The following is a 22,574-nucleotide window of genomic DNA, read 5'->3' as shown; positions in this document are numbered from 1 at the left end:
CTTAGCTCCTCTGAGGTTTTGGTTACTCTTCCATCCCACTCAGCTCCTCTGCTTTTGGTAGCCCTTCCATCCCACTCGGCTCCTCTTAGGTTTTGGTGACCCTTCCATCCCATTAGCTCCTCTGTGTTTTTGGTGACCCTTCCATCCCACTCGGCTCCTCTGAGGTTTGGGGGACCTTTGCATCCGTTAGCTGCTCGGCGCTTTCGGTGACTTGGCCCCTTTCCCTGGCGGTCTTCCCCGGTGGGCCCTCCCCTCTCGGCACCCCGCCCTCCTCCGCCCCCCGCTCCCCGCCCCGCCGCGCCCCGCCCCGCCGCCTCCTACCGTGTGACACAGCCCGGTCCTCCGAGCGGCCGCGGCGCCGACACCGCCTCCCGGGGCCGCGGACTCGGCCTGCGCGGCCGCCTCTGCCGCAGTCATGGCTGCTGACGGCGTGGACGAGCGCTCGCCGCTGCTGTCCGCGTCCCACTCGGGGAGTGTCACTCCCACGGCGCCCCCGTACCTCCAGGACAGCAGCCCCCGAGGTAAGGCCGGCGTGCACCTCGCCGCTTCACAGGGGAGAAGCCGCGGACGGTCAATGGACCGCGGTTTCGGAGGCGGAGGCTGGGAAAGACGGAGGCTGGCGGTGCCCCCTGACGCGGAGCCCGCCTGCCCGGGAGGCCCCCGAGGGCTTTCTCGGGGTGTAGTTTGTGTGTGTGTGTGGAGTGTGTGTGTGTGTGGAGTGTGTGTGTGTGTGTGTGTGTGGAGTGTGTGTGTGCGTGTGCGTGTGGAGTGTGTGTGTGTGTGTTTCGCCCCTTCATCCCCAGCGGTGTGGGATGTATGTGTGTGCACCCTGTCTTATCCACTGCTCTTGTGTGTCTGTACTTCGCCACTTCTGACCCACGTACGGGATGTGACATGAATTTCCCAGGCTGGGCTTTGCTGTTTCACAGCAGCTCTTGAACTGCATCTGGATGATTTGGTGCAGATCTTCCGTAGTCATTCACAGTTCCTTTCGCGTGGCCGAGAAGCCGGGAGTACTGATCAACCTTGGCGTCTGTCCTTGAAAGGGCTTAGTTTGAGAAATATGCATTTCCTACCATACTCCGTTCTATCAGGGAGTTGCCTCACCAAAAAGAATAGACGTTACTAATATATCTGAAACCTCTGCCCTTATTCCTCCTGCTTGTAAGGAGTATGTGTTAGTTTGAGTGGTAAATGCAAAGGAATAGAAGGCAAGATGGAATATTTTTGATGCATATCTGAGACTGAAATGGACTCGATAACATTGCATATTTCTCCTTCTCTTCTCGAGGTGGAATCAAGAAAGACTTGATGGCAGTGGGATCTGAAGAAAATGAGGGGGAATCTATTTAGCAAACTATTCAATTATTCCAGTAACTATCCTTGTTCTAAGCCTATAGTAGAAATAAGGCGGAGTCAGGAGTTAAAAGATAACTGGAAAGCAGAGTCAGGGGTTATAGGAAATGGAAAGCTAGACTGAAACAACACTTAGACTAGTGAAAAGATTGGTAAAATATGGCTCTTGCAAATGTAGGTTGTGTATCTCTCTTTTTTGGATAAATGTGAGAGGTTTAAGGAGGCACACATTAACGCTTCTGAAAATGTGAGTGGATCATGTTTCTTGCAACACAACTTTTTCTAAGTTCAAGTCTGGAATTGGAGCAGCTGTAGAGAAGGTTGAACCTGTCGAGTATTTAAAATTCTGTTTGGCACTTTATAACTTTAGGCACAGCAATCTAGTTCTTAATCCACACCTAACAAGAAGCAGGACAAAGGAAAAAGAGGTTTAGTTGTGAATAATCCAGTGTAATTGATGAGTTGAGAAATAAGGTGCTAATGGTACAGATACTCACATATTGAAAACCCGCAAGTCATGTTTGTTGGCCAGCATTAAGGATGTGTTAGAGGACCACTTAGGGGAATTTCCTTTAATGGGCAAATTTGATGTTAATATATTTACTATTATCTAAAGTTTATAGTCTCCATTAGGTTTAAACACTTATTAATGACTGTTTCAACTTCACCTGTTTCAAGTCACCTTTTTAAGACAAAATATTTGACAGTTTATTGAGAGACAGAGTTTAGATTTAAGAAACTGTTTTATACCAGATTTTCATGCCCTCTATCTGGTATCTTTTTTTTATTTTTAGTCAAATAATAGCTAAATTATCCCACAAAAATGGTCATACTCATGGATCTGCTTGTAGACTTCTTTATCATTTGCCATGCAGTTGTTTAATCTGATAAGACTTCTGAAATCTCACAATAAGGTAAAAGTTCCAGCTCAGTCACTAAGAAAATGAAGTTTTATTCCAGAAAACTTGTAACAACCAAAGAAATTCAATGTGTTATAAAACAAAATTCAACTGAGTAGATTTTTAAAGTCTTATTGGCTTCATTTATTGATTCATGAATCAGGCAGCCTCCCATCTAGCATATAGAAAGGAACTCCAAGAAGCTATCAGTACAAAGTTTAAAGACTGATATAGGCAAAAGGCAGTGGGATAGGGAAATTACACTAGCAAAAAGTGGATTGATTGTGGCAAGGTCTTTTCTTTAGAGGATGGCAGGTCTCTATCAGGCAGGTTGTCTCACTAGTGCTGATCAGGAGAATCCTGATTGATTAGGTTAACATTCCATTTCTGGGAGAAGCATGAAAGGTGAAAGTGAAGTTACTCAGCCATGTCCAACTCTTTTTGATCCCATGGACTATAACCTACCAGGCTCCTCCGATCATGGGATTTTCCAGGTAAGAGTGAGTTGCCATTTCCTTCTCCAGGGGGTCTTCCTGACCCAGGGATTGAACCCAGGTCTGCATAAGTGATTCCAGTTCAGGCTTGTTGTCTTGTTCTTAACAATTGACTTAGCCAAACGCTCTTTTCACCTATTGTAGAATTTTTTTCTTAACTGGTCATTGAGACAGGTTAGATAATTAGAAACACTAATTTCATATGGCATAATACCCAGGAAGCAAGAAGCATAAATGATAAGTAAAAGGCATTTTTTTTTGCATTTTTGGAAAAATATTTTTTCTTAATAAATAACAAATAAGAATATTGATAAATATTTTGAGAAATACATAGGATCTGATTCTAGAAGACCAGTGCTAGTCACTCATTCAGTAATTCATCGGTCAGGACAATGTGCCAGAGATTGCTCTAGGTAAACAAAACTAACCAAATTCATGCCCTCATGGAATCCACATTGTAATGAGGAGAAAGAATAAGTAAAAACATGGCTGAATCATTTCAGATTGCAAGAAACAGTCTTTCACTAGACCAAATATCTTCAGCAGTTGACATCAATTAGAGTTGAGAGGCTTGGGATTCAAAAGACCAGAAATAAAACGTACTTTCTGATAAAGAACTTTGGCTTATGATAATTACCATCTATAACTATCCAGACTTAAAAAAAAACTTTTGTAGAAGTGGTTAAAAGCCATAACTAGTGAATATTACAGCTACTAACCACTTCTACAAAAAACATTTTTAAAGTCTGGGTAATTATAGGTGGGTTAATAGCCATAACTAATGAATAAAATTTGGGCTTCCCTGGTGGCTCAGATGATAAAAGCTCTGCTTGCAATGCAGGAGACCTGAGTTTGATTCCTAGAGGAAGGCATGGCAATGCACTCCAATATTCTTGCCTGGAGAATCCCCATGGACAGAGGAGCCTGGTGGGCTACAGTCCATGGGGGTCACAAAGAGTCAGACACAGCTGAATGACTAAGCACAGTGAATATTTCCTCCAATTCAACCTTTCACCATTTGTGTAACTTTCTAAGAACAGGGATGTGAGATCCCACCAGAAGATGAAATATTTCATTTCAAATAGAAACTTGATAGAATGTTTACTTATAGACAAATTATGGCTCAGATGGTAAAGAATCTGCCTGCAATGCAGGAGACCCAGGTTCAATCCTTGGGTCAGGAAGATCCTCTGGAGAAGGGAGTGGCTACCCATTGCAGTATTATTGCCAGGAGAATTCCCTGGACAGAGGAGCTGGCAGGCTACAGTCCACGGGGTCACAAAAAGTCAGACATGACTGAGCGACTGACACTTTAACTTTTTTATGGATAACATAATGAGAGTCAGTTAGTATTTGTGTCTTGTTTCATTTGTGTAGCAAATCCCCCTGGGTTTCTGAGTAGAATGCTTCTAGTGGTCTTTGCTATCAGTACTGGATTCCGGTGTAGAGTAGGAAATCACCTCTCCATTTGGTGTACTTTTCTGCTTTTTTTAAATCATAGAAATTAAAATCAAAGAGTTTTAGCTTCATTTGAAAGGAGATTAGAAAAATACCACAAAACTTATTCAGTTTAGCTATATTTACTTGCTTTCTTTATACATCTGCTAATTTTATAGGTAGGATGTAGCAAATGACTATGACATCTAAATTCATGAGATGTCATCTGTGAAAAATGGTTTATATTTGGGTTGTCTAATTATTTATGCATTGAATATGGGAATGTGATTATCTACTTCACTATAATTCTGTAGGGAAAAGGATACTTTGTTATACAGAGATATTTCATTTGTTTAGTTTATTTCTGTTTATTCAGAAAATAAATACTGGAATACTAGCTAGGCTCTGTGATAAGAAAGGAAAAACAGACATGGCTGTTCTTCCAGGTTAGTGGGGGATATTGAGACAAAAATTACGTAGTCATTCAGACAAATACAAAGTGCAGTGGGGAAGAGGACAGTGCTAAAAATATATCCCATGCCCTGAGAGTACAGAAGAGATCATGAAAAGATTTAGCCTGGTTAGGAAAGTCAGGAAAGGCTTTCGTCAGACTTGATTTAGGTATGAAAGCTGAACAGTAGTTAATTTGGCAAACTGGGGATCAAAAGAACACTCTAAGCAAAAAAAAAAAAAAAAGGGGGGGGGTACGTGCAAAAGCCTTTAGCAGGATAGAGGATGGTGAGTAGTGGGACCAGAGAGAAGGCCAGGGTGATAAAAGCGGAAACAGCAAGGGGAGATGAATGGGAGTGCAGAATGGGAGTGGAGAGGGTGCTGTGGTTCGTGTTCTCCAAAGACTGTCCTTCCTCTCCTAAGAACTATGCTTTTTGATATTCAACTCCAAGAATAGTTCTTCTCCTTGAATCTGGACTGATATTGTGATTGTTTTTAGGCTACAGAATACTGTAGTAGAGGCCTGGATGACTGGAGACTAGGCCACAAGAGGTCTTCCAGCTTTTGCTTTGTTGTTGTTCAGAGGTTCAGTTGTATCTGACTATCTGCAACCCCGTGGACTGCAGCTCGCCAGGCCTCCCTGTCCTTCACCATCTCCTGGACTTTGCTCAGACTGATGTCCATTGAATCGGTGATGCCATCCAATCATCTCATCCTCTGCCATCCCCTTCTCCTCCTGCCCTCAATCTTTCCGAGCAGCAGGGTCTTTTCAAGTGAGTCAGTTCTTTGCATCAGGTGACCAAAGTATTGGAGTTTAAGCTTCAACATCAGTCCTTCCAATGAATATTCAGGGTTGATTTCCCTTAGGATTGACTTGTTTGATCTCTTTGCTGTCCAAGGGTCTCTCAAGAGTCTTCTCCAGCACCACAGTTCAAAAGCATCAGTTCTTTACTGTTCAGCCTTCTTTACGGTCCAATTCTCACATCCATACCTGCCTACAAGAAAAAGCATAGTTTTGACTAGATGGACTTTGGTCGGCAAAGTAATGTCCTTGCTACACTGTCCAGGTTTCTCATAGCTTATCTTCCAAGGAGCAAATGTGTTTTAATTTCATGGCTGCAGTCATTGTCCACAGTGATTTTGGAGCCCAAGAAAGTAAAATCTGTCACTGTTTCCATTTTTTCTCCATCCATTAGCCAGGAACTATGGGCCTGGATGCCATGATCTTAGTTTTCTGAATGTTGAGTTTTAAGCCAGCTTTTCACTCTACTCTTTCACTTTCATCAACAGGCTCTTTAGTTCCTCTTTGCTTTCTGCCATAAGGGTGGTATCATCTGCATATCTGAGGTTATTGATATTTCTTCCAACAATCTTGATTCTAGCTTAAGTTCCTGAAGTCCAGCATTTTGCATGATGTACTCTGCATATCAGTTAAATAAGCAGGCTGATATTATGCAGTCTTATTATACAGGAAAACAGAATGGGAAAGACTAGAGATCTCTTCAAGAAAATTAGAGATACCAAGGGAACATTTCATGCAAAGATTGGCTTGATAAAGGACAGAAATGGTATGGACCTAACAGAAGCAGAAGACATTAAGAAGAGGTGGCAAGAATACACGGAAGAACTGTACAAAAAAGCTCTTCATGACCCAGATAATCACGATGGTGTGATCACTCACCTAGAGCCAGACATCCTGGAATGTGAAGTCAAGTGGGCCTTAGAAAGCATCACTACGAACAAAGCTAGTGGAGGTGATGGAATTCCAGTTGAGCTGTTTCAAATCCTGAAAGATGATGCTGTGAAAGTGCTGCACTCAATATGCCAGCAAATTTGGGAAACTCAGCAAAAGGTCAGTTTTCATTCCAATCTCAAAAGAAGGCAATGCCAAAGAATGCTCAAACTACTGCACAATTGCTCTCATCTCACACGCTAGTAAAGTAATGCTCAACATTATCCAAGCCAGGCTTCAGCAATATGTGAACCGTGAACTTCCAGATGTTCAAGCTGGTTTTAGAAAAGGCAGAGGAACCAGAGATCAAATTGCCAACATCCGCTGAATCATCGAAAAAGCAAGAGAGTTCCAGAAAAACATCTATTTCTGCTTTATTGACTATGCCAAAGCCTTTGACTGTGTAGATCACAGTCAACTGTGGAAAATTCTGAAAGAGGTGGGAATACCAGACTACCTGACCTGCCTTCTGAGAAACCTATATGGAGGTCAAGAAGCAATAGTTAGAACTGGACATGGAACAATAGACTGGTTCCAAATAGGAAAAGGAGTACATCAAGGCTGTATATTGTCACCCTGCTTATTTAACTTCTATGCAGAGTACATCATGAGAAACGCTGAGCTGGAAGAAGCACATGCTGGAATCAAGATTGCTGGGAGAAATATCAATAACCTCAGATATGCAGATGACACCACCCTTATGGCAGAAAGTGAAGAGGAACTAAAAGGCCTCTTGATGAAATTAAAAGAGGAGAGTGAAAAAGTTGGCTTAAAGCTCAACATTCAGGAAATGAAGATGATGGCATCTGGTCCCATCACTGCATAGGAAATAGATGGGGAAACAGTGGAAACAGTGTCAGACTTTATTTTGGGGGGCTCCCAAATCACTGAAGATGGTGATTGCAGCCATGAAATTAAAAGACACTCCTCGGAAGGAAAGTTAAGACCAACATAGATAGCATATTGAAAAATAGAGACATTACTTTGCCAACAAAGTTCCATCTATTCAAGGCTATGGTTTTTCCTGTGGTCATGTATGGATGTGAGAGTTGGACTGTGAAGAAGGCTGAGCGCCGAAGAATTGATGCTTTTGAACTGTGGTGTTGGAGAAGACTCTTGAGAGTCCCTTGGACTGCAAAGAAATCCAACCAGTCCATTCTAAAGGAGATCAGCCCTGGGATTTCTTTGAAAGGAATGATGCTAAAGCTGAAGCTCCAGTACTTTGGCCACCTCATGTGAAGAGTTGACTCACTGGAAAAGACTCTGATGCTGGGAGGGATTGGGGGCAGGAGGAGAAGGGGATGACAGAGGATGAGATGGCTGGATGGCATTACCGACTTGATGGACGTGAGTTTGAGTGAACTCCGGGAGTTGGTGATGGACAGGGAGGCCCACCGTGCTGCAATTCATGGGGTCGCAAAGAGTTGGAAACGACTGAGCGACTGACCTAAACTTAATTGATTTTACAGCCTTGATGTACTGCTTTTCCAATTTTGAATCAGTCTGTTGTTCCATGTCCAGTTCTAACTATTGCTTCCTTGAGTTGCATACAGGTTTCTCCAAAGGCAGGTAAGGTGGTCTGGTACTCCCATCTCTTTAAGAATTTTCCAGTTTGTTGTGATCCACACAGTCAAAGACTTTAGTGTAGTCAATGAAGCAGAAATAGATGTTTTTCTGGAACTCTCTTGCTTTTTCTATGATCCATGGATGTTGGCAATTTGATCTCTGGTTCCTCTGCCTTTTCTAAATCCTGTACATCTGGAAGTTCTTGGTTCATATACAGGTAGTGTCAGGCCTGAAGGATTTTGAGCATTACCTTGATAGCGTGTGAATTGAGTGCAATTGCATGGTAGTTTGAACATTTTTTGGCATTGCCCTTCTTTGTGATTAGAATTAAATCTGAGCCTTTCCAGTCCTGTGGCCACTGATGAGTTTTCCAAGTTTGCTGGCACATTGAGTGCAGCACTTTAACAGCATCATCTTTTAGAATTTGAAATAGCTCTGCTAGCTTTGTTCATAGTAGTACTTTTGAAGGCCCACTTGACTTCATACTCCAGGATGTTTATGGCCCTAGGTGAGTGACCACACTATCATGGTTATCTGGGTCATTAAAACCTTTTTTGTATAGTTATTCTGAGTATTCTTGCTACATCTTCTTAAACTCTTCTGCTTCTGTTAGGTCCATGCTACTTCTCTCCTTTATTGTGCCCATCTTTGCATGAAATATTCCCTTGATATCTCTAATTTTCTTGAAGAGATCTCTAGTCTTTCCCATTCTATTGTTTTCCTCTATATCTTTGCATTGTTCACTTAGGAAGACTACCTTTCCTTGCTATTCTTTGGAACTCTGCATTCAGATGGGTATATCCTTTCTTTTCTCCTTTGCGTTTTGTTTTCTACTTTTCTCAGCTATATATAAGGCCTTCTCAGACAACCATTTTGCCTTTTTGCATTTCTTTTTCTTGGGGATGGTTTTTATCACCACCTCCTGTACAATGTTATGAACCTCTGTCCATAGTTCTACTGACACAGTCTCTATCAGATCTGATCCCTTGAACCTATTTGTCACATCCACTGTATAAGGGATTTGACTTAGTTCATGATTTAATTGCCTAGTGGTTTTCCCTACTTTTTTCAATTTAAGTCTAAATTTGGCAATAAAGAGTTCATGATCTGAGCTACAGTCAGCTCCTGGGTTTTTTTGCAGACTCTATAAAGATTCTCATCTTCAGCTACAAAGAATATAATCAATCAGATTTTTATATTGACCATCAGGTGATGTCCATGTGTAGAGTCTTCTCTTGTGTTGTTGGAAGAGGGTGTTTGCTGTGACGAGTGTTTTCTTGGCAAAACTCTGTTAGCCTTCGCCCTGCTTCATTCTGTACTCCAAGGCCAAACTTGCCTGTTACTCCAGGTATCTCTTAACTTCCTGCTTTTTCATTCTAGTCCCTGGTGTTTCAAAGGACATTTTTTTCCCCTGTTAGTTCTAAAATGTGTTGTAGGTCTTCATAGAACCATTCAACTTCAGCTTCAGCTTCATTAGTGGTTCAGGCATAGACTTGGATTACTGTGATGTTGAGTTTTTTACCTTGGATATGAACTGAAATCATTCTGCCATTTTTTAGTTTGGACCCAAGTACTGCATTTAGAGTCTTTTGTTGACTATGAGGGATACTCCATGTCTTTTAAGGGGTTCTTGCCCATGGTCATAGATATAACAATCATCTGAATTAAATTCTCCCATTCCAATTCATTTTAGTTAACTGATTCAAAAGAAGTCAGTGTTCACTCTTGCCATCTCCTGTTTGACCACTTCCAATTTACCTTGATTCATGGATCTAACATTCCAGTTCCTATGCAATATTGTTTGTTACGGCATCAGAGTTTACTTTCACTACCAGACACATCTAAAAGTCGGCATTATTTCTGCTTTGGCTCAGACTCTTCATTCCTCCTGGAGATATTTCTTTGCTCTTCTCCTGTAGCATTTGTTGTTCCGTCACTCAGTTGTGTCCAACTCTTTGCAACCCCACGGACTGCAGCATGCCAGTCTTCCTGTCATTCACCCTCTCCCGGAGCTTGCTCAGACTCATGTCCATTGAGTCAGTGATACCATCCAACCATCTCATCCTCTATCGTCCCCTTTCTCCTCCTGCCTTCAGTCTTTCCCAGCATCAGGATCTTTTCCAGTGAGTCAGCTCTTCTCTTCAGGTGATCAAAGTATTGGAGCTTCAGCTTCAGCATCGATCCTTCCAGTATTAAGGGTTGATTTCCTTTATAATTGACTCATTTGGTATCCTTGCACTCTAAGGGACTCTCAAGAGTCTTCTCCAACACCACAGTTCAAAAGCAACAGTTCTTCTGTGCTCAGCCTTCTTTATGGTCCAACTTTCACGTCCATGCATGACTACTGGAAAAATCATAGCTTCGACTATACAGACATTTGCCTTTAAAGTGATGTTTTTGCTTTGTAATACTCCATCTAGGTTTGTTATAGCTTTTCTTCCAAGGAGCAAGTGTCTTTTAATCTCATGGCTGCAGTCACCGACCACAGTGATTTTGGAGCCCAAGAAAATAAAATCTGTTTCTGTTTTTTCCCCATCTATTTGCCTTGAAGTGATGGGACTGGATGCCATGATGATAACTTGGACTCAGGTAGTGGTAGAGGTGGAGAGATAAGAAGACATTAGGAATTACTGACTTGGGGCTGATGATAGATTAAATGTAGGAATGAGAAGGAAGTGTCAGGCTATTTCCTAGAACTCTGGCTTGTACAGCCTGGTATGATTGCTTACACTGAGACATAGAGAACATCAGAAGAGGACCAAGTTTTGAAGAACGCAAATCATGAGCTTAGTTTTAGACATGATGTATTTAAGGTACTTTCTAATATCCAAAAAGAGATGTCAGATAGGCAATTGGATCTAGGGGTGCAGGGCTAATAATGAGGACTGGGCTGAAAATATAAAGTTGTGTTACATATTGGTGATAGCCAAATACATGGATCTCGATTTAGAATTGCCCAGATCCGCACCAGTGTGCCACAGGTTGTGATGAGATAGAACATACATGTGTTAAGATGTTAATTATCCTCTATCCGTGGAGTAGCAGAAGGCTTTAGGCCAGTGGCCTCCAGCTCTGAGTATCTATACAAAGATTATCATTTTCTCTGTGTACCAAAAAGTTGGAAACTTTATATGAGCCCACTTAGAGAGAAAGAACAACATGAGAAGATGAGAGAGAGCATTGAGGAACTCCCACATTCAATGACCAGTTACATTAAGATGAACCTGCAAAAAGGCTGATCAGTTTCTTCCAGTGATGTAGAGTGAAAACCAGGAGACTGTACTATTACAGAATCAAGGAGAAGAAAACACTTCAAAAAGGAAATGATCAAACATGTCAAAAGCTACAAGAAAGAACAGATATAATCTAAAAAATGTCATTTGAATTTAGTGTCATGAAAGTTATCAGTGACCTTGCTGAGAATTGTTTAGATATGTTTATATGCAAATCCTTTTTAAAAGAACTGAAGAACTGTTCATTTCCATCTAATGTAATATGCTAATGTACATTTGCTTTAATTGTAAAATTACCTCAAATCAACTTCAATAAAGAGGTTAATACTCCTTTATTGCGAAAACAAACTTAGATTACCTATGAAACATTTTAGAAGGCATTGACATTTCCTTTTCACCTTGTTTCACTTTAAAAAGTGGGTAAATTCACAGTTCCTTGAGGAAATGTTTTCAGTGACTAGAAAATAAATTGACTCCTGGTTGGAGAGATAAGTTATTTAATATGAGCCTTTGTACATCTTTCTTAGAAACTGTACAATAAGCAAGGTATATTTTTAGTAATTCTCTTATGTCCTCCCCCTTAAAAAATCTAAGTGAAAATGGTTCCTCACTTTACCGTCTTTACAGTGGGGCAAAGTTTATTTCACTTAGAGCTACGTCCTATACTAGGTTAGAGTTTCACTAGACGCTATAGAGTGCCTTGATTCAGGCTGTTATAAGAGAATACCATAGACTGGATGGCTTAAACAGCAAACATTTATTTCTCACAGTTCTGGAGTCTGGGAAGTCCAGGGTGGAGGATCCAACAGATTCGGTGTCTAGCAAGAGCTCTCTTCTGGGTTGCAGACCCCGACCTCTCCTTGTATCCTCATGTGGCAGAAAGAGGGCAAGAGCGCTCTCTTGGGTTTTTTTCAGAAGAACGCCAGTCTCAGTCATGAGATCTCCATTCTCATGACCTAATTATCTCCCAAAGTTCCCACCTCCTAATACCATCATATTGGAGGGGGGTAGGATCCAACATATGAATGGTGAGGGGATCACGACGTTCAGGCCGTTGCACTGAGCTAGCATTCTTTAATCTCTTGGGACAGTCTTAAACTTCTGAACCTCCCTGCATCCTTGCAGAGTTTAAGGTTGGCTGTGGATTGGCAGAAACAGATAATGTTGACCCAGAGACCTACACTTACCTCCTGTAAGATTAAATTAAATTCTCATTTTATTTGCCAAGGTTTCTGAAAACCCACCAGAAACCAGTTGTTACAATGAGGGGAAATAGATGCAGCATATTTGAAAGCAGCTACCTGTAGCTCCCAGTAAGGGTGTGTACCTGCTGTGATACTGAGAAGGTAGGAAAGCTTGATTTTGTGGTGTGCTGAAGCTCATCTTCTATTTAAGGAGATTTTTTTTCCAAATAATTCTTTTTTTTTTTTTTTACTGAAATATAGTTGATTTACAATGTTGTTTCAGGTGTATAGCCAAGTGATTCAGTTATATATATATATATATATATATATATATATATGTGTGTGTGTGTGTGTGTGTGTGTGTGTGTGTGTGTGTATATATATAAAGTTTTAAAATTCTTTTCCATTATAATTTGTTAACAAGATATTGAATAAAGTTCCCTGTGCTCTGGTTGTACAAAACAGTTCTTGAATCAAAATCTGCTTCACTGGGACCATATCCTTATGAAGGGAAAATAGAGCCCAAACATTACTGAAGTATATCTTCTTCCAGTTTTCCAATATTCTGGCAAGCCTGTTTCCTATTATAATCCTTTTCTGTTATAATCCTATTCAGCAGGCTCCATGATTCTTTTATTCTATTTTATAGTGCCCGTATAGCCTCCTGGCTCTGCCAAATATCTTGAAAACATTAATCAAGGAATATTTCATTCAACTATTTCAAATATTTGAGCACCTGTTGCACTGATCCAGATGACATTTGGAGCTTACATTTCAGCGAAAGATGCCTTTGCTAAGCTTTACAGTTCCAGAAACTGAAGATAATTAAGCATCATGAGGATAGTTAACTGGCCGTGTGGGGAGTATTTCAGGCAATGTGTTCAGAAAAGTTATCTCGGAGATGACCATTGCTCAGACACCTGAAAAAGAAATTGAAATCAGTCGTTGGAAAGTTAAGGGAGGAGTGTGTCAGGCAGCTGGAACAACAGGCACAAAACATGCTGTTTTAAAACAGAGGACAGTTGTTCAGAGTGTAGTGACTTGGGGGAAGTATGGTAGAAAGTGTTACAGGTCTAGGCTAGGATAGACCAGAAGAGCTTTGTTGATGAAAAAATGCACAAAGTGAAAGTTATGAGTTAAGCTTTATTTGGGGCTAAATGGGGAATATAGCCTGGGAGACAGCTTCTCAGATAGCCCTGAGGAACTGCTCCAGAGAGGTAAGGAAGCAGTCAACATATATGTGATTTTAGTGAAAGGGATATGCGTGCAACGAAGCACTCATTTTGGCAGAATGTTGCTGCTAGTCATGAGGAGCAGAAGTCTCTCCATTAATGATTTTAGTGTTTTTCTAGATATGAGAAGATGCTAAGGACTTTCCCTAGTGTCTCAGTGGTAAAGGACCTGCCTTGCAATACAGCAGGCACAGGTTCAGTCCCTGGGCCAGGAAGATCCCCCATGCAGGGAAGATCCCCCATGCAGGGAAGATCCCCCATGCAGGGAAGATCCCACATGTCTTGGAGCAACTCAGCCCATGCGCCACAACTATTGAGCGTCTGCTCTAGAGCCTAGGCCCCACAGCTGCTGAAGCCTGTGCCCCCAGAGTCCATGTTTCACAACAAGAGGAGCCACCACAGCGAGAAGCCCCTCACAGCGACTAGAGGGTAGCACCCATTTGCCGCAACTAGAGCAACGAAGACGCAGCACAGTCAAAAAAGAAAAATAAATGAAATCAATAAAGTCATCTGTTTAAAAAAAAAGAAGATGCAATAAATTGGGCTTGTAAAATCTTCTCCTCAGAATACCTACCTCTCTAAAGGTCTGTTCTGCCAGTTTTTCCCCCAAACACAGAATGCCTCATTCCTGATCACCTCCCTGACCTCCTTTCAGGGTGTGCTGAAGGTCAGCAACTACAGGGGCTAGGACTTCATCCTAGGTTTCATGGCAGCTTTGTTGGCCACCATCAGAGATGGGACTGTGTGCTCAGGGTAACAGGAGCCATGGAAATTTTGAAGCAAATGAGAGACATGAAATGTGAAATGTTTTACCTTTAAGTAGATCATCCTGGTTGATGTTTAGAGAATGAATGAATTATTGGGGCGGGGGTGGGGAGGAATGAGAAGAGGCTAATACGACATGAAACTAATCAGGAGGCTGTTGGAGTGAAATAGGCAAGAGGTAATGGTGCTCTGAACCAAGGTAGAGGTGATGGAAGCAGTATAATATGGTTACATTCAAGACATATTTTAAGCAAAGAGCAGCAGGACTTGGTGAAGGATTGAATCGGTGGAAAGAAAGGAATCACACATTTCCAAACCTGAGCTAAATAGCTAGGTAAAAAATGTACTTTTTCTCTAAACTGGGAAAACTGGAAGAGTTTGGTGTGTGGAAGGGGATGACAAGAAAGGACAGTGGAAATAAATATTTTGTTTCAGACAAGTTGAGTGTGAAATACCTTCAGTCATCATTCAATTGAAAATGTCCAGTATGCAGTTGGATATGCAAGTCTGGAATCTAGGGAGAGATCAGGCCTGAGAAATACATTTCATTCAACAGTTACCTATTAATGTATGGTAAGTCTTTGCTGTAGTGGGAGATGATACTTTCAGCTTCTCATTTATTCCCAAGGATTCTTCATACTCTTCAGAAATGTCAGACTTTTAGGATACAGCATTCTGTTAAAATCTTGCAAGATTTGCCAGATGGATACAGATGTTAGATAGGTATATACAGATGTTAGAGAGGAGACATAGCAGGATGTATGTTCACAACTATATTTCAGAGCAGTAAGCAACTGTCTGGGAAGTGATCAGTGGAAACCTTAAGCCTTCCACTTTGGAGGAAAGCAGACAACCCTGAATACAGCTTTATGCTCAGCTGTTAGGAGTTTCCTTTTTATAAGGATGAAGAGATATTGTACAACCAAAGAATGACAACCCTTTAATCAGTTTTAAAAGGGGATGCATTCTGCCCGCTACTCTGTTCTTTTGAGATAATTCCTACTTTTCTTTTTTTGAGGTTGGGTAGAGAGTGCATCAGAGTTTGTGTTGCTTTGGCACATCCCTACATTTTTTCCCTTCCCTATTATACAGTGAATTTCTTTTTCTCCGAAAGAATACAAATAAATATGTAAAAAATGAAAAATGTGTCTCCTCTTCCTGGTCTTCAGGTAAGTTCCTCAAGCATTGTGTAACTGAATCCCTATGTAGCCTGAGATTATCTGCCACCGGCTGTGCTGCTGCTGCTGCTGCTGTTCAGTCGCTTCAGTCGTGTCCGACTCTGTGCGACCCCATAGACGGCAGCCCACCAGGTCCCTCCGTCCCTGGGATTCTCCAGGCAAGAACACTGGAGGGGGTTGCCGTTCCCTTCTCCAATGCATGAAAGTGAAAAGTGAAAGTGAAGTCGTTCAGTCGTGTCTGACTCTTAGCGACCCCATGGACTGCAGCCCACCAGGCTCCTCCGTCCATGGGATTTGCCAGTCAAGAGTACTGGAGTGGGGTGCCATTGTCTTCGCCACTGGGTGTAGTTTGGCCTAAAGGGACCTGACACTTCTGAATTCTTTCAGCCGGTTAATAGCTGTGACCTCAAAGTAGTTACTTTACAACTGTAGGCCTCCGTTTCCCACTTGAGAAGGAGTAATATAGTGTGTTCCCTTTTGCTTTTATATCTCATTGTTCTTGGTAAGGAATCTAGATATACGTAAGATAAAAATATTTATAACTTTAAAATATTGTCATTGTTCAGTTGCTCAGTCGTCTCCGACTCTTTCCGACCCCATGGACTGCAGGACACCAGGCCTCCCTGTCCATCACCATCTCCTGGAGCTTGCTCAAACTCATGTCCATTGAGTTGAGTCAGTGATGCCATCCAGTCATCTCATCCTCTGTCGTCCCCTTCTCCTCCTGGCTTCAGTCTTTCCCAGCATCAGGGTCCTTTCTAATGAGTCAGTTCTTCACATCAGGTGGCCAAAGCACTGGGGCTTCAGCTTCAGCATCAGTCCTTCCAGTGAATATTCAGGATTAATTTCCTTTAGAATTGACTGATTTGTTCTCCTTGCTGTCCAAGGGACTGGTTATTATCTTTGTTTTTACCTCACTCTTTCACTTCCAATGTCCCTTTTTAACTTAAATTACTATTTCTTCCAGTATGGTTTTGAAAATTGCAAAGACAATATATTGAACATTGAGGAGTGTTACATAGCTCTGTTAAGCATCAGAAGCCCAACTAGCATGCGATATTTTTTCTTCTGTAGAAAGTATTTGTATGTGTCATATGACCATTATAGCATTTGATTCAAAGCATGTATTTCTAAAGGCAGTGGAAAAATCTCTTTTCCTCCTATGCTTTGTCAAGTTGAGATATTTAAGCTTTGCATATCCATAATACAAACTTAAAACCTGTATACAGAAAGCTGCTAATAGTTCAGCATCTAACAGGTGAAGTTTTAAAATTTCAGAGATTAAAGTGCTAAGATTCACCATCCAGAGGAAAAGCAATACTTAGAAATGAAAGTGAACAGATTTAAAATAAGAGACTTTCACAGACACCTGAGTTGTTATTAATCCTAGAGCATAGGAATTTTCCAGAGAAGGAAATAGCAACCCACTCCAGTACTCTTGCCTGGAAAATTCCATGAATGGAGGAGCCAGGTAGGCTACAGTCCATGGGGTTGCAAAGAGTCAACACGATTGAGTGACATCACTTTCTTTATTTCTGTAGTTCCTTTTGAAGAAGGAAATGGCAACCCACTCCAGTGTTCTTGCCTGGAGAATCCAATGTACAGAGCGGCCTGGTGGGCTGCAGTCTATGGGGTTGCAAAGAGTTGGACATGACTGAGCAACTCACACACACACACACACACACACACACACACAGGAATTTCCCAAATAAACATTGATCTCTACTGAGCTGTATAGGTTCTACCAGTTAATACAAAATTACTTTTAAAATTTATAAGAAAACTGTTTCCCAAATTTACTGAATTCATGCATCCTGTTCTGATTCTCTACATAGAAAGAATGCTTTGTGCAATGCCTTGCATAACAAAAGTAGTATTTCCAATTGCTGACAGTCTCTAATGAGAACACAGGTTATTATTAAATCTACCAGATATGCCTGAAAATAAGATGAGCTTCATGGAAGACATACATCTTTTATGACCTAGTCTAAAAGAAGCTTTCTCCTTCGAAGAAAAGTTATGACCAACCTAGATAGCATATTCAAGAGCAGAGACATTACTTTGCCGACTAAGGTCCGTCTAGTCAAGGCTATGGTTTTTCCTGTGGTCATGTATGGACGTGAGAGTTGGACTGTGAAGAAGGCTGAGTGCCGAAGAATTGATGATCTTGAACTGCGGTGTTGGAGAAGACTCTTGAGAGTCCCTTGGACTGCAAGGAGATCCAACCAGTCCATTCTGAAGGAGATCAACCCTGGGATTTCTTTGGAAGGAATGATGCTAAAGCTGAAACTCCAGTACTTTGGCCACCTCATGTGAAGAGTTGACTCATTGGAAAAGACTTTGACGCTGGGAGGGATTGGGGGCAGGAGGAGAAGGGGATGACCAAGGATGAGATGGCCGGATGGCATCACTGACTCAATGGACGTGAGTCTGAGTGAACTCCGGGAGTTGGTGATGGACAGGGAGGCCTGGCGTGCTGCGATTCATGGGGTTGCAAAGAGTCGGACACGACTGAACAACTGAACTGAACTGAACTGAACTGAACTGAAGAAGTCACTTCTGCCACGCTTAATTGGTCAAAACAGCTATAAGTCACCTGCATGTAAGGTGAAGAAATAAAGACTTCAAGTCTAACTTAGTGTAGATGAGGGTCAAAGAATTTTGCAGCCATATTTAAAACCACCACAATAATCTGTGACATATACACAAATGGAAAAACTGTGCAGCTGGAAAAGAAATGGGGAAGTTCTACATACCTTTATGGAAAGATTGCCAGGATATAAAATAAAATGAAAAACGTCAGATGAAGAATGATGAAGCCTTTTTTTTTTTTAAACAAAAATGGAGAAATGAGAATATGTGTGTGTATATTAATATTGCCTGTTCTAGGCTCAAGAAACACTGAAAGAACTTTAAAAAAATGATTTAAATGGAAATCTTTGAAGTAGGCCATGATAAATTAGCACAGAAATCAGAGTAACAATTCTAAGTATACATTTTTTGCATGAATATTGATTTTGGGGTCATGAAAATATGTTACTTATAAAAATTTAATGTATTAGAAAGCACTTTGGCCACATCACATTATTGATTCTTGTAGATTTTATCCTTGACTGGGACCCTGAGTACGTTAACATATGCTATTTTTTAGACCCTATCCCTGCATCTCTGTACAGGTACTGGAGCGGAAACTTGCATTTCTTTGTGTTTGATTTAGTCCATCAGTCCAGCTGGTCAAGATTTTAATAGGAAGTATCCTGTTTTCATATGGGAAATTATGCAGATACTCGTATCACTATGTGGATGTTTTTCCTAAGACCTTACTCACTGCTTCATACCCGTATCATTTATTAGCCCCTTTTTGCTTACTGTGGGCAGGTTAGTAGGAAAGGGATTTTGGAAAACGAAGCATTCAAACTCTATCCATTCATCAAAGTCCTTTCTTTCTGTGTAAGGGCCTAGATCTGATAGATAGAGTGCCTGATGAACTATGGAATGAGGTTCATGACATTGTCCAGGAGACAGGGATCAAGACCATCCCCATGGAAAAGAAATGCAAAAAAGCAAAGTGGCTGTCTGGGGAGGCCTTACAAATAGCTGTGAAAAGAAGAGAGGTGAAAGGCAAAGGAGAAAAGGAAAGATATAAGCATCTGAATGCAGAGTTCCTAAGAATAGCAAGAAGAGACAAGAAAGCCTTCTTCAGCGATCAATGCAAAGAAATAGAGGAAAACAACAGAATGGGAAAGACTAGAGATCTCTTCAAGAAAATTAGAGATACCAAGGGAACATTTCATGCAAAGATGGGCTCGATAAAGGACAGAAATGGTATGGACCTAACAGAAGCAGAAGATATTAAGACGAGATGGCAAGAATACACGGAAGAACTGCACAAAAAAGATCTTCACGACCCAGATAATCATGATGATGTGATCACTAACCTAGAGCCAGACATCTTGGAATGTGAAATCAAGTGGGCCTTAGAAAGCATCACTACGAACAAAGCTACTGGAGGTGATGGAATTCCAGTTGAGCTATTTCAAATCTTGAAAGATGATGCTGTGAAAGTGCTGCACTCAACATGCCAGCAAATTTGGAAAACTCAGCAGTGGCCAGAGGACTGGAAAACGTCAGTTTTCATTCCAATCCCAAAGAAAGGCAATGCCAAAGAATGCTCAAACTACCGCACAATTGCACTCATCTCACATGCTAGTAAAGTGATGCTCAAAATTCTCCAAGCCAGGCTTCAGCAATACGTGAACCGTGAACTCCCTGATGTTCAAACTGGATTGAGAAAAGGCAGAGGAACCAGAGATCAAATTGCCAACATCCGCTGGATCATGGAAAAAGCAAGAGAGTTCCAGAAAAACATCTATTTCTGCTTTATTGACTATGCCAAAGCCCTTGACTGTGTGGATCACAATAAACTGGGGAAAATTCTGAAAGGGATGACAATACCAGACCACCTAACCTGCTTCTTGAGAAATCTGTATGGAGGTCAGGAAGCAACAGTTAGAACTGGACATGGAACAACAGACTGGTTCCAAATAGGAAAAGGAGTACATCAAGGCTGTCTATTGTCACCCTGCTTATTTAACTTCTATGCAGAGTACATCATGAGAAATGCTGGACTGGAAGAAACACAAGCTGGAATCAAGATTGCTGGGAGAAATATCAATAACCTCAGATATGCAGATGACACCACCCTTATGGCAGAAAGTGAAGAGGAGCTAAGAAGCCTCTTGATGAAAGTGAAAGAGGAGAGCGAAAAAGTTGGCTTAAAGCTCAACATTCAGAAAACGAAGATCATGGCATCCGGTCCCATCACTTCACGGGAAATAGATGGGGAAATAGTGTAAACAGTGTCAGACTTTATTTTTTTGGGCTCCAAAATCACTGCATATAGTGACTGCAGCCATGAAATTAAAAGACGCTTACTCCTTGGAAGAAAAGTTATGACCAACCTAGATAGTATATTCAAAAGCAGAGACATTACTTTGCCAACTAAGGTCCATCTAGTCAAGGCTTTGGTTTTTCCAGTGGTCATGTATGGATGTGAGAGTGGGACTATGAAAAAGGCTGAGCGCCGAAGAATTGATGCTTTTGAACCGTGGTGTTGGAGAAGACTCTTGAGAGTCCCTTGGACTACAAGGAGATCCAACCAGTCCATTCTGAAGGAGATCAACCTTGGGATTTCTTTGGAAGGAATGATGCTAAAGCTGAAACTCCAGTACTTTGGCCACCTCATGCGAAGAGTTAACTCATTGGAAAAGACTCTGATGCTGGGAGGGATTGGGAGCAGGAGGAGAAGGGGACGACCGAGGATGAGATGGTTGGATGGCATCACTGACTCAATGGACATGAGTCTGAGTGAACTCCAGGAGTTGGTGATGGACAGGGATGCCTGGCATGCTGTGATTCATGGGGTCGCAAAGAGTCGGACACGAATGAGTGACTGAACTGAACTGAACTGAATCCTTTCTCATCTCTGTTACTGTACAACATTTGTTCCCAAACCAATATCTCTCAACATTTCTACTATGTATTTTAAAACTTATTTGTGTGCATGACCTTATTGAGGAAGACAAGGAGGGAGACAGGATTTTTGGATCTTTCATCTCCGAGGTCTACATAGTCCCTTGCACTTAATCTTATATTTCTAGGCATTGAACAAGTTATCAGTTGTTTGAATGAATGAATGAGAAAACAAAGAAGGATGCATGCTGGTGATTTTGAAGTCACTTAGGGAGTGAAGGTTTTATAAGGAGCTGGAAGAACATGAGATCAAAAGGTGGATAAGCGCTCCACCACTGTACTTCCAACTGGCTACAATGAGGAACTCCCCACACTTAATGGATTCAATTTTGGATTTTTTTTTTTAGTGTTTTCTCAGTTTTTATATTTTAATAGAAATGGAAAAGTGGAAGCAGTAACATTTTATTTTCTTGGGCTCCAAAATCAATTTGGATGGTGACTGCAGCCATGAAATTAAAAGATACTTGCTCCTTGGAAGGAAAGTTAAAACAAACCTAGGCAACATATTAGAAAGCAAAGGCATCACTTTGCTGATAATGGTCTATATAGTCAAAGCTATGGTTTTTCCAGTAGTCATCCACTGATGTGAGAGTTGGACCACAAAGAAGGCTGAGTACCAGAGGATTGATGCTTTTGAATTGTGGTGCTGGAGAAGACTCTTGAGAGTCCCTAGGATAGCAAAAGAGATCAGACCAGGTAATGCTAAAGGAAGTCAACCCTGAATATTCATTGGAAGGACTGATGCTGAAGCTGAAGCTTTAATACTTTGGCTGCCTGATGCAAAGAGATGACACATTGGAAAAGATCTTGATTCTGGGAAAGACTGAGGGCAGGAGGATAAGGGTGTGACAGGATGAGATGGTTGAATGCCATCACCAACTTAATGGACGTGAGTTTGAGCAAATTCCAGGAGACAGTGAAGGACAGGGAAGTCTAGTGTGCTGCAGTTCACAGTGTCACAAAGAGTTGGACAAGACTTAGTGACTGAACAACAACAACAACTTTTGTCTATAATCTATTAATCCTTAGGTCATTTTTTTAAATGACTGAAATATTTCAAAATAGAAAACTATTGAGTGTAATATTATCCTTCATCTATCGTACCATCTAATTTCATCAGAGCTTAACATTATGCTGTGCTGTTTCATGTATTTAAGCAAATAACACATCATGAATACAGTTGAGCTTGTTCCCTTCCACATACACTGAGTTGATCTCCCCATATTTTCTCATCTGAAATGTTTTAAAGCAAATTTTTGGATCAGTTATATTTAAATGTATTTTAAAGCTGTGATTCATGATCATCATTTAGCGTGTATACCTAGTTATACGCAAAGGAGTGGCTTGCTGTCTCTCGGAAAATGAGCTCGGTCTGTGACAGTGAAAATGAGCTGTCTAGGAAGAGTAACAGAGCAGGAATTTGTTTTCTCCTCATGCTATAGGAGAAGCGTCTAAATTTCTAGGCAAGTATTTTTTTGCCTTGGAAACTATTTTTCTGTACTAAAAAAAGAATATC

General features: G+C 41.2%; 1 protein-coding gene across 2 annotated transcripts in view; it reads left to right on the top strand.

The window, feature by feature from the left end:
• TMEM55A (transmembrane protein 55A) overlaps positions 327-22,574 on the top strand; it is a 72,337-nt gene continuing 50,089 nt past the window's right edge. The window contains exons 1-2 of one of the 2 annotated variants that reach the window (XR_001919120.1): positions 410-521; positions 1,292-2,749. Coding sequence is in view for 1 of the 2 variants with exons in the window: in XM_013969364.2 (XP_013824818.1) it covers positions 416-521 (106 nt within the window). In the remaining variant the exon portion in view is untranslated. Of the gene's footprint in view, positions 522-1,291; positions 2,750-22,574 lie in introns of both variants that reach the window. The other variant, XM_013969364.2, reaches the window with a different exon arrangement.

This window comes from Capra hircus, chromosome 14, assembly GCF_001704415.2.
Source record: "Capra hircus breed San Clemente chromosome 14, ASM170441v1, whole genome shotgun sequence".
NCBI lineage: Eukaryota > Metazoa > Chordata > Mammalia > Artiodactyla > Bovidae > Capra > Capra hircus.
This window is presented reverse-complemented; position numbering and strand designations above follow the sequence as displayed.